The 11883-nt window shown below is 44.1% G+C and overlaps 1 protein-coding gene across 4 annotated transcripts in view; it reads left to right on the top strand.

Annotated features, from left to right (window-relative positions):
* GNAL (G protein subunit alpha L) overlaps positions 1–11883 on the top strand; it is a 135872-nt gene that overhangs the window by 181 nt on the left and 123808 nt on the right. Inside the window, exons 1-5 of one of the 4 annotated variants that reach the window (XM_006164042.3) lie at positions 168–394; positions 569–815; positions 1087–1159; positions 1981–2035; positions 2187–2306. In XM_006164042.3, the coding sequence (XP_006164104.1) occupies positions 674–815; positions 1087–1159; positions 1981–2035; positions 2187–2306 (390 nt within the window). In that variant the 5' untranslated portion in view covers positions 168–394; positions 569–673. Of the gene's footprint in view, positions 1–167; positions 395–568; positions 816–1086; positions 1160–1980; positions 2036–2186; positions 2307–11883 lie in introns of those variants that run through there. The other 3 variants (XM_006164040.3, XM_006164041.3, XM_006164043.3) reach the window with 3 other exon arrangements.

Raw genomic sequence — 11883 nt, forward strand, 5'->3', positions numbered from 1 at the left:
CCCCCCCCAGCGCGCGTAGGCCTCTCCTAGAACCCTGGACCAGCGGCCTGACCGCCCACTTTGCCAGCTACCCTAGCCCTTCACTGTCCTTTCCCCCTTTCCCCAGCGAAACGCCGACCTGGGAGGGCGCCCATCTGACCGCTGAGGCTGAGCGGGACGCGAACCCGCCTGGTCTGAGCCCACAGTCGCTCTATAGCTCCATCCTACCGCGCCAGCGCCACATAGGGCCAGTACCCGGTGGGGACTCGGCACCCGGCCGAGTGCGCCTCCCTCTCGGGTCCCTTCTGGGCGTGGCTGAGCGAGGCGCACGAGGCGAGCCGAGGGCTCAGCGCCACCTCGACTGACTCTCCAGTGGAGCCCGGTGCCCTCGTCCCCCATCTCCGTTCATTGTACGGTATTTATCCCGCAGATTTTCTACACGGCTATCCTTTTAAAAACAATAGTAACTCCGTGCATCTTCCTTATATACTTTTTACTGATAGTTGGGAGTTCGCGGTGGGCAGGGGGAGGGAAGAAAAAAACGCCAGTCTGATCGGGAAACAGCGAGAGACCAGACCATCTCTTTCAGCAGCGAGGAAAGAAGAAGCCGTCGCAGGACCACGCGTATCTACAGTTCTCTGTTGCTTTTTCTTGCACATCCCTAGCTGCCTGACATCCATTCAAGCAGGCAGGCATGGGGTGTTTGGGCAACAGCAAGACCGCAGAAGACCAGGGCGTCGATGAAAAAGAGCGACGCGAGGCCAACAAAAAGATTGAGAAGCAGTTGCAGAAAGAGCGCCTGGCTTACAAAGCGACTCACCGCCTGCTGCTACTGGGTAAGGCCGGAGGGCGCGCCCCGGCTCCCGGCCCCAGCGGAGCGCGCAGCCTGGAGCGCGGCGGGCGAGCGAGCGAGCGCAGAGCTGGGCCGGCAGGACCGGGCGGGGCTGCACGCACCGCCCGGTGGCCAAGCCCAGCAGACGGCGAGAACTAGCCGGTACTGAGAAAACCCCGGCGCTGGGGTAGGATGATTGCTCGGTCCCGCTTAGCGGAGAGAAACGGCGAGGGTATCGGCACAAAGATCACAGCATTCTTTTTGTTTGTTTGTAGGGGCTGGTGAGTCTGGAAAAAGCACTATCGTCAAACAAATGAGGATTCTGCATGTCAATGGATTTAATCCTGAGTAAGAAGGCTCTATTACGGTTTTGCTTCCAAACTGCATGCAAACTTTGTCACTACTCTTCCAGACTTCCTGGGAGTGCTTTTTCTAGACAGTTCACTTAAATAATTGAATACAACTTGAATGGAAAAAAAAAAAAATTGCTGTCGAATTTAGCCAAAGCCGTTTTATGGCAGCGACCGGTCTTTTAAAATAACTTATTTTACAAAATATAATGTGCTCTGTGTTCTTAGGGTATTGGTCTGGATTATTGATACCGCTGCTCTGAGCACACTTAGCCAGTACCTCACATATACGAGAAGTCTTTAAAGAGTTCATGAACAAAGCATATTATGAAAAAAAAAAACTATGCATAGATTTCAAAAATTTTTGCACCAAAATAAGCTTATATTTAATTCCATTTCCACGAACTTTTTGAAGTCCCCTAGTGCTTTTCTCTGTATCATTTGTTGCATCTACTTCGACTTATAAACGTCAACATATGGATAGACTTAAGTAAAATACATTTACAAGTATTACTGTATAGTTGTGTTTACATGCAATATCCGTAATGATTTTGCCCTGTTTTTGTGTAGCTTGTGTAGTTGTTTAAAGCTATCAATTATAATATGGGTACCTTCAAGTTTGTTCAGGTTACAGGTTAGAAAGGGGGGATGTCTTACTCTCTCAGATAAAAACTTTGCAAATGTTGTCTTGATGTTTGATATTAACTCTAATGAATCCAGTCTAGCTCAGTGTGGCAGCTGGGAATTTAAATCCCACTCAGTTGTTTTAAATCAGTATTAAGGGTAAGTTAAATTAATACCAGTTTTCTTTCAATACAGAGAAAAGAAACAGAAAATTCTGGACATCCGAAAAAATGTTAAAGATGCTATCGTGGTAAGGATTTTTTTTTTAAAGAAAAACAATTGTTTACTAGAATGCTTAAGTACTCTGCACTCTGAACTGTATGAACCCAATTATATGTTTTAGATGATCGTACATGAAACCTAAACTTTGTTTATCCTACCTTTTCTTCATTCCATTTTAGACAATCGTTTCAGCAATGAGTACTATAATACCTCCAGTTCCACTGGCCAACCCCGAAAACCAGTTTCGGTCAGACTATATTAAGAGCATAGCTCCTATCACTGATTTCGAGTACTCCCAGGTAAGTAAATCCTTACTGAAATATTTCATACAGTAAAAGGTGGAGCCATTTTTAGTGATGTTGCTTATTGAGAAGCCATGTTAATGCTAAGTCATCATCAACTTTATTTAAAACCTTGGTCTAAATGCTTAAGAGAAATGCTTCCTTTGTACCAAAATATTTGTACCTGTTAAAAATATTAAAGATGATAGGATTATAAGAAATGCTTTTATGCATGTATGGATGAGGCTAATCATCAGGAAAAGAGTATACCTTCCAGAAATGTTAACAATGCTTTTTCCTTTGTCTATCCTTAAATGACTAACTAAAAAGTTCCCCAGATAACAACAATAGGAATTAAAAGAGTAGAGAAGAATATTTATCTGTTGGGCTCTTATCTCTCCTTTTCATCAGCGCTCTTGTGTTCTGCCATCTTAGTTCATGGGAATAACAGAAAGAAGAGAATTTGTGGTATTCTTAAGATGAGCATCCTTCGGGTCAAATGGGAAGAGAATGCATGCTGTAAATAGTGGCCTGGATCACTTCTGGGTGTTGACTATACCATGTTAAAATGCCATTTACTTTATATCTGCATTATTGAGGCAGCTCTCTAATCAACTGGATGGCAGTATTGCTTATACAAAAGGGTGATATCATTGTTAGTGTTTTCTCGGTGGATATACACTTCTTAAAAATATTGTTATTTGGTAATTTGATAAAGGGTGTTTCAAAGGAAGATGATTAAATTTCTCAGAAAGTCATTTCTGTTACATTTTCACCAAAAGAACATTTGTGCATGCACACGGGCACACGGGTACATGTGTGAGCCTCCTCATCCATGACGGTATTTCAAAGTGTGTATTGCCTGGCATGGTGGTTTGGAAATATTTTTCATTCTCCAGATCCTTTCTTTAAGAGGAAGTGTATACAGAAACCAATGTGTAAAGTAAGACCCTATCCTGCCCTGATTGAGGGCCAGGTGCCCCTGTGCACCCCACCTTTCTCTTCAGCAGAGCATCTTGGTCCTGTGGACTCTGTCTTGGAGATGGTCAATAGGACTTCGTTTTTGAAAAAGCTTTTCTTTACATCCTCTAATGTGATTTTTGCTTCTGGTCAGCATTCCAGTGTAGCCAGTAACATCTGTAGGATTTCTAAAAAGAAGGAGTTGGGGCGGCATATTGACTAGATGATGGGGCCAGAGTATCTGATATGCGGGTGCGCTATGGTAACTAAACTATGTCTTTAACTGGATGGTCGGAGGGGTAGACCAAAGCAATGCCTTAGCCACACTGATAGTCCTCCCCTAACTAGATGTCCTCCCACTTCTCTCTGATATGTTGCATGTTGGAGAAATCACTCAGAACTAAAATCCTGTTTGAAATCAAGAGCAGAATCCCCATCTACCCTCAGATTGAGACATTTATGGACAAGAATTTGAGTTGTCAAGTTTGTCCTGCCATATTTACCTAAAAGTAATAGTAAAATATCCCATTTGTTTAGGAGAAAAAGTTATTCTTAACTCATGAAGAGTTGGGACCAGCAGTTAGTATTGTAATGGCTATGTCACTGGACTCCCATGTAGTTGATCACGGTTTGCGCCCCAGACCAGGTGGCTTAAAACTCATGCCGGGCATGTGTGCATACATCCCCAAGATCCCAAGAGGAGAATGAAGGAGAAAGGATTGCAGTGTGGCCATCTCCCCTGGGGTGTGATTTCTCACTTTCTGTCTCTCTGTCTCTGTCTGGCAAGCGCACGCGCCCTATAGCAAAAACCTCTCCAAAAAAAAAAAAAGAGAGGTCTCCAAAGAGTTAATTAAAAATGCATCTTCTAAAAAAAAATGAATTTCAATTTTTTCCATGAAAATAAGCCTATACTCAATTTTTACATGAACTTTTTGAAGTCCTTTGTGTAGTGAAAAATTAAAATTTATTCATCGGCTCCACATTTCTCTCTTCTATATACAGCAAACTCACAAATGATGACAGATCCCATATTCAACCCAAAATTCAGAAGCAATCAGTAAGTCCCTGTGTGTTATCTAATGAATCCAAATCATCTAATTTGTGAAAATATTTTTGAATTAAATTATGATATTTTTCATAAAAAAAAGAACTTAAGCCATTTCCTTTGAATGCATGTGATTATCAGAAACCATAATTAGTTATTAGTAAAATAAAACAATTTGGTGGGAGCAGATGTAAATGTAATAATACTTTTTTCAAGAGTGGTGTTCTTTTGAAGAGTAAATTTACTGGGTTTTTTTATTTTTTAATTTTTTTAGTGATTTTTGTCTTAAGGCACAGGCACTCACAGTGGGTAGTAGGAGCAGGGGCAGAAGACAGAGGGAAAGTGAGAAATCACCTCCATTCTCCTCCCAGGATCTTGGCCACAGACGCACAAGCACCCCAAGCCACTGGATGTGGGACTCCAACCACAGTCAACCATGTGGGAGCCCAGCCACATAACCTCTACACCATCTGCTAACCCCAATATACTGGTGGTTTTTGTTTTTTGTTTTCTTTTAGAAGTTTTTGCCTTAGGGTATGCGTGCTTGCTGAGAGAGACAGTGAGAAGGAAAGTGAGAAATCACCCCCAGAGGGAATGGCCACAGCACAATCCCTTCCCCTTCATTCTCTTTCCAGGATCTTGGGCACACAAACACACAGTGTTGAGTTTCAAGCCACCGGGTCTGGGACTCGAACCACTGTCAGCCATGTGGGAGTCTAGTGACATAATTGCTATGCCATCTGTTGACCCCATTTACTGGTATTTTTTAAGCTTACCATTCTGTTGTCTTATATATCAATGCTCATGTCAGCAAGAATATGTTTTATTTCAAAACATAGCCCAGGGCCAGTAGATGGCATGGTGGTTAAGTGCTAGGCTCCCGCATGACTGACCATGGTTCAAGTCCCAGACCTGGCAGCTTGAAAATCACACTGGGTACATATGCGTGTGTCTCTAAAATCCTGAGAGAAGAATGGAAGAGAAGGGATTGCAGTGTGGCTGCCCACCCACGGGGTGATTTTTCTCTGTATCTCTCCTCTCTGGAGAGTGCACGCACCATATAATAAAAACCTAAAAAAAATTTTTTTGAATACCTCAGACTTTCATAAACGAAGAAATTAATATTATGTATATATAATTTCTTCTGAAAATGTCAGTTTTTATTTTTATTGTAATATGTGTACAATTTTCAGTGGCATTTGTTCCATGGTGCTCAGAAATAGTCATACTACTTATTAGATTCGAGTGTGTTGTTCTTGGATCCACATTTTGTTGGTTCTCACTAAGAGTGATTTCAAGACAAATCTCTGACTTACATGCTAACACTTGGTACATTTAAAGAAAATCAACTTTTTAAAAAAGGAATGTATTTTCTTTAGAAACATAGAAGTATAGCTAAATGTATTGTAATAGTAAACATAACACTAACTTACTACATCTAGTGCTTTTTGAGACTGAATCTTCAAGAAAGTCTATCAGTGTCACAATCTCAATTATTTGAGGGTCTTAAGTTTATTTTCCTGCAGGTATAAAAAATAACTTTTGAAACAAATAGCCTATCATTAAAAATTAATTTCAGAGTTTCTCAGTCTAAGAAGGAAAAATTAGAAGACTAGCTTGTCTTAGAAATATCTTAAGAATTTCCTTGGGGTAAATGTAGGATGGCTTGCCCTTTTGTTCTTTTGCTCTTCCTGTTGCTTTGCACTTGAACTTTAGTTGAATTTATGAAATTGCAACAGTTGTACCAGAAGGAAAGCAAGCATGTCTGGTATCTGTCAGTCAGCGTGGCAATGGGCAGTTTAGAGAGAGTTCAGATCTTTTTAGGCTCATAGGCCAGGTGTGTACTGATATGCCAAGCATTTGCAGAGCTACGAGCAGTGGAGTTAAATCATCTGCTTGTTTTATCAAGATCACTCTGGCAGTGAGAGGAGAATGGACTTTAGGGAGGCGAGAGTTGGAATACTGCAGTCATCCAGATGAAAGATATTGGACAGCTTGGTGTGGGTGGTAGTAACGGGGAGAGAGAAAAGTTGCCTAAGTTGAGATTTAATCTAGACATGGAATTATTCGGACTGGCTGAGACTAGAGAATTGAAGGAAATAGAGAAATTGAGAATGACTGAGGGCCCAACTGTGGTGGCACAAACTGCTGAGACACGTGGGAGGCCCCAGTTTCAATTCCTAGATCAAACTACAAAGCCGGGTGTGGTGATGTGATCCCAGTAATCCCAGCGACTCAGGCGGCCGAGACAGAGGATCTTGAGTTTCGGGCTAAACTGGGCAGCATGATGAGGCACCATTTTAAAAAGAGCCTGTCTGATGGCATGCACCTGCAATCCTGGATGGGAGGCTGAAGCAGGAGGATTGTGACACGGCAAGACCCTATCTTAAAAAATAAAAGAAGAACTAAGTGTTTGGGCCAGAATTTCTATGTAGATGTCAGAAAAGTTGAGAGGAGAAAAGTATGAGACATTTTTGTTTTCTTGGTAAATTAGAGGTGACTATTTGGACTTCTAGGTGGAGATGTCAAGTGGACAGTTGGATAAGCGAGTTTGGGGCTCAGTAGGGAGGTGAAGAGAGAAACCTGGGGATCAGCCAGGGGCACAGTGGTGACACTGTGCTCGTCAATGCTAGACCCACATGGAAAGGTCCCAGGGCCACCTCTGGGGGCCACCATGTGCATGTGGGGCCATACCTGCCTGCCCATGATCAGGCCTGGCTGAGGCTGAGGGTGAATTGTGGTGTGAAGGGAGTGGCTATTTCTCTCTCTCTCTTTTGTTCTCTCTCTTTCATTCTCTCTCTGCCTCTCTCTCTCTCTCTCTCTCTCTCTCTCTCTCTCTCTCTCCCTCCCTCCCTCCCTCCCTCCCTCCCTTTCTCTCTGAGAAAAAGAAACCTAGGGAGTCTTCAGCATAGAGTTGCCCTGGTAAGATGGGTTATTTAGGGAGAATGTGTAGCTAATAATGGGAAGAGAGCTAGGGAACCAAGGAGGCTATGGAGGAACCTTCCAGCAAGGTCAGCAGAAAGCAGAACACCCTTAGAGAAAGCCAAGAACAGCCAAAGTAGGCAGCGCGCTGACCTGTGTGTGAAGACGGTATTAAAGGGACTTTGCCTTGGCAGCTTGAAGGTCTCCAGTGACCTTGATAAGGACCCAGTTGGAGTGTGTTAAGGAGAGGATGCTATGTGAGCCGGTGGAGGTGGCAAGGGCAGATGTGACTTTTCAAAAGTCTTGCTGTGGGATCAGCAGTTGCTGTAATGGCTATGTCGCTGGACTCCCATGTAGTTGACCTCAGTTTGAGTCCCAGACCCAGTGTTTTAAACTCACGCCAGGTGCATGTGCGTGCGTGCCCAAGATCCCGAGAGGAGAATGGAGGAGAAGGGATTGCGGCGTGGCCATTCCCCCTCAGGGGTGATTTCTCGCTTTCTGTCTCTCTCTCTCTCTGTCTGTCTTTCTGAGCGCACACACCCTAAAAAATTAAATTAAAAAAAAAAAAAGCCTCGCCATGAATTTCAGAAAGCTGAAAAACAAAGCAGTAACTTTTAGGTCGTTGGGAAAGTCATGACATAATTTTCTATAGTTTTCTAGCGAAAATGTGTCATGACTTTCCTGATGACCCAATAGAAAGCTAGGAGAGGTCAAGGGAGCCTCTATTTTAAGATGAAAGATACAAAAACATACCTGAATGCAGAAAGCTAGGAGAGGTCAAGGAAGCCTCTCTTTTAAGATGAAAGATACAAAAACATACCTGAATGCAGAAAGCTAGGAGAGGTCAAGGAAGCCTCTCTTTTAAGATGAAAGATACAAAAACATGCCTGAATGCAAATAGCCTGAACAATTTGGTAAAGCAGGAGAGAATGACAACAAAAGGAGGAAATGACAAGAAAGAGGCTATTGCAGGTGCCTAGTCCTTGAAAGGGTAAAAAGAGATGGAGTCCAGCCCACCTCCCCACGTGCTGAACAGGAAGCAAGGCAGAGAGCTGCAGATGCAGGTGAGCTTTCTGACTTGGGGGCAGAAAGGGCGAGGGAAGGCTTGTTTGCAAAGCCTGTTAAAACACGGTGTTGGGCAGCCCCATCGCACAACCATTGAGCCCTATCCATAGGGAGCCAGACCCTACATGGCCAACCATAGTTCGAATTCCAGCCCCAGCAGCCTGAAAAACACACTGGGTGCTTGTGTGTGCATGCCCCAAATCCTCCCAAGATGGAAACACGAAGGAAAAAAGACTGCATTGTGATCACATTCCACTGGGAATGTTCTCTCTCTTCAGACACACACCCTTTGGGAATTAAAACAAGCACATTGTTACAGTAAATTGTTAATAGACTTGAGAATGCTGTCTAATTTTGGAATTATCTGTAAATTGACCCATGTACTGTTGGATCGATGATTTGTAACTATGATCAGTGATGATAAATGATAAAGTGATTTCATGCCCAAGCACTACAATTAGTCCCTTCACAAGCTAAAAGTGCTAAAGAATATCTCATACCAGGTATCAAAAGAGGAACACACTGGGTGCTTGTGTGTGCATGCCCCAAATCCTCCCAAGATGGAAACACGAAGGAAAAAAGACTGCATTGTGATCACATTCCACTGGGAATGTTCTCTCTCTTCAGACACACACCCTTTGGGAATTAAAACAAGCACATTGTTACAGTAAATTGTTAATAGACTTGAGAATGCTGTCTAATTTTGGAATTATCTGTAAATTGACCCATGTACTGTTGGATCGATGATTTGTAACTATGATCAGTGATGATAAATGATAAAGTGATTTCATGCCCAAGCACTACAATTAGTCCCTTCACAAGCTAAAAGTGCTAAAGAATATCTCATACCAGGTATCAAAAGAGGAAAATCCAGCAGTCCTCACAGCTAACCCACAAGATATTGGGTGATGAATAATGTGAAATATTTGTACTCAAGACTGACATAATATGTTAAATTTTAATTCACGTGAAATAAAGGCAAAAGTACTTCGCAAAGTATAAATCACAATAGAAAGGGAAAGTACTAGTGTAAACTACAAATAATTAGTAGTTGCCTGGTTGTAGTTTTTCTTTCATAAAATACATCCAAAACTTTAGACGGTCATCACTCAGGACCTGACTCCCAGGCAGGACCCCTTCACTGGCTCCATGTCTTTGCAACCAAATGTACAGCAACATTACCCAGCACTTTATATGTACACAGGAAGAGATGGAACGCCGTCTTCTTAAGTGACAATTACTATAGAACAGGTATCAGCTGATCATTAGTAAATGGAAAAAATATGATTGCTCCCCTCTCCTGCAAAAAAAAACAAAAACAAAACAAACAAACAAAAAAACTTTAGCCCAATACCAATTTAAATCAAATTATACATTTATTTGATTTTTCTTCTTAAAATGTGGACATTTTCTTAGCTCTCTTACAATTATGTTTTTCTATCTATAGACTCTTTTTAAGGAGAACAGGGTAAGGAAGGCTAAACACGAAGTGTAGAAGCAGTGAGGTCTATGCTCTGTCATGACCACGTGACATTTCCTAAGTTGGCATTTTATCAAAATTCCCCTCCTCTGCCGGTGAGAGTGGCCCGTGTCAGACGGTGCTCAGCACAGCTCATGTGTGAGTTTTCAGTCAGGACATACAAGCAGAGGACAATGCCACAGCGGGCTGAGTTCAGGTTCCACGAGCCAGACTTCTCTGGTTCTTGGCTCTACAGCTCTCTACAAACACAGCCTTGAGCAAGGTCACTTTCCCACTGTGGCGTTAACAGTCGGGCCAGAGTTCCCTCTCTGGAGGACTCTCGGGAGGGCGAATGTGGAAGCGGTACCCAGTGCAGGGAGCACCGTGTTGAGTCTCAGCTGCACCTGCCTGTGAGTTTTGTCCTGTCTCCTTAGGGGAACGTGTGCATGTTTATCTGAGTATGAATACGTATCATCCAGCTTAGTGTTTTTCTGGTGTTTTCTATCAGTCAATCTAAAGCCCACTGTTTAAGACATGGGCTCTTGCCTGGACTCATGCTGCATCCCTCGCCTGTCCTAGCATCTCCCATGATATTTCTCACCAGAGCCCTCAACCCCCTCACCACCACCACTGCCAGCACTGTTGGAAATGGCAGAGCTGGCAGCATTGGCACCCTGAGGAACAGGCTCCTCCGCAGGGCCTCCTCGGCCCACAGCACTCTCTTAGCACTCACATCACACTGTAGGGCCTCCTCATCCCACAGCACTCTCTTAGCACTCACATCACACTGCTGGCCCAGTGACAGCAGCCACCAAGTGCCTGCTGATTTAGATGGTAGCGGAATCCTCTGGATCCACTTCAGGAAGATCCTGTGGGTACAAGATATCAGGGGGACAGGCTGACTGGATCATCACATGGTGCTAAAGAAAGCAAGTTCGGGGGGATGCTGGACAGTGATGGTCCATGAGGCTGACCTCATGGGAAGATCCCAGGGTTATGTTCAGAGGCTTCCTCGAGCACCCGAGGCACCTGTGTGCCCATGGCCTGAAGCTGGCTGAGGCTGGGGGTGGGAGATTGAGACATGAAGACCTTGTTGGAGATGTTGTCTCTCTGTCTCTGTTTCTCTCATTAATGGAAGAAATAAAGGAATAAGTTTAAATAGAGAAAGAAAGGAAGGAAGATTCCCATACATATAGCAAAACAGTAACTAGCACGCTGATCCATACTGGTGTTGGAGTCAGTTCCCAAGCGGCCATCCTGCTCTTTACCCTGGAGACAGTGAGGCTTGTTGCGTGTTTTAGAAGAGAGAGGAAACAGAGCAGGTTCACAAAGTGGGAGACTGCTGCTCTGCTTTTCACACCCCTTCAAGACTCTTCAATATGGCACAGAGAAAAAAGTCATCTTAGATATCCCCAAGTATTGATAAATGGAAATACCATCAAGGGTGCACTTGGGGCCTTTAACTGCCCTTACTGTGGGTCCTGAGTCACCAGGTGGGCGGGATCTCTCAGCCTTGACCAGGAGCCACCAGGAGAAGGTCTGAGGAGTTGGCTGCCCCTGGGCAGTCAAGGCTGAGTCAGGATGTGTAAGGAGCATGTGCCCGGGGCAGAGCGGGACAGAGTGCTCACAGGACAGCGCCCTAGCCCTCGGAGTCTGGAGATCGACAATGCCTGTTTCTTGAGGGGGAACTCTGGAGTTTGTCTACCTGCATGCAAATCCCAGCCCTGCCATGGACTGGCTCTATGACCTTAAGCAAATTGTTGCGTCACTGTCTGTCTTTTCTCAGCTGTACAATTTAGAGGTTTGCGACACCTCCTCCACGCAGGTGTTGCAGGGATTAAAAGTGTTAATGTCTGAAACAATGGCCAGTACTGGAGGTGCACCTTTAAAATGAATATTCCTAGGGCTGCCCGGTGGTGCAGTGACGCTGGAGCCACATGGGGGACACAGGCGTGGCTCCTAGTGGACCTGTACGCACTGGATGTGCACCTCTGATCCTGGCTGGATGGGAAAGCTGGAGTAGAGCCAGGGAGGGGGTGATCTGCACCCTATGGAGGGTGCTTGTCTCTCTGTCTCACTTACTCTTATGATAGAAATAAGTTAACTTTTTAAAAAATAGAATTTCTGGGCCTGTTGGTGGTATA

Source organism: Tupaia chinensis, unplaced genomic scaffold (assembly GCF_000334495.1).
Source record: "Tupaia chinensis unplaced genomic scaffold, TupChi_1.0 Scaffold143584_1, whole genome shotgun sequence".
Taxonomy (NCBI): Eukaryota; Metazoa; Chordata; class Mammalia; order Scandentia; family Tupaiidae; genus Tupaia; species Tupaia belangeri.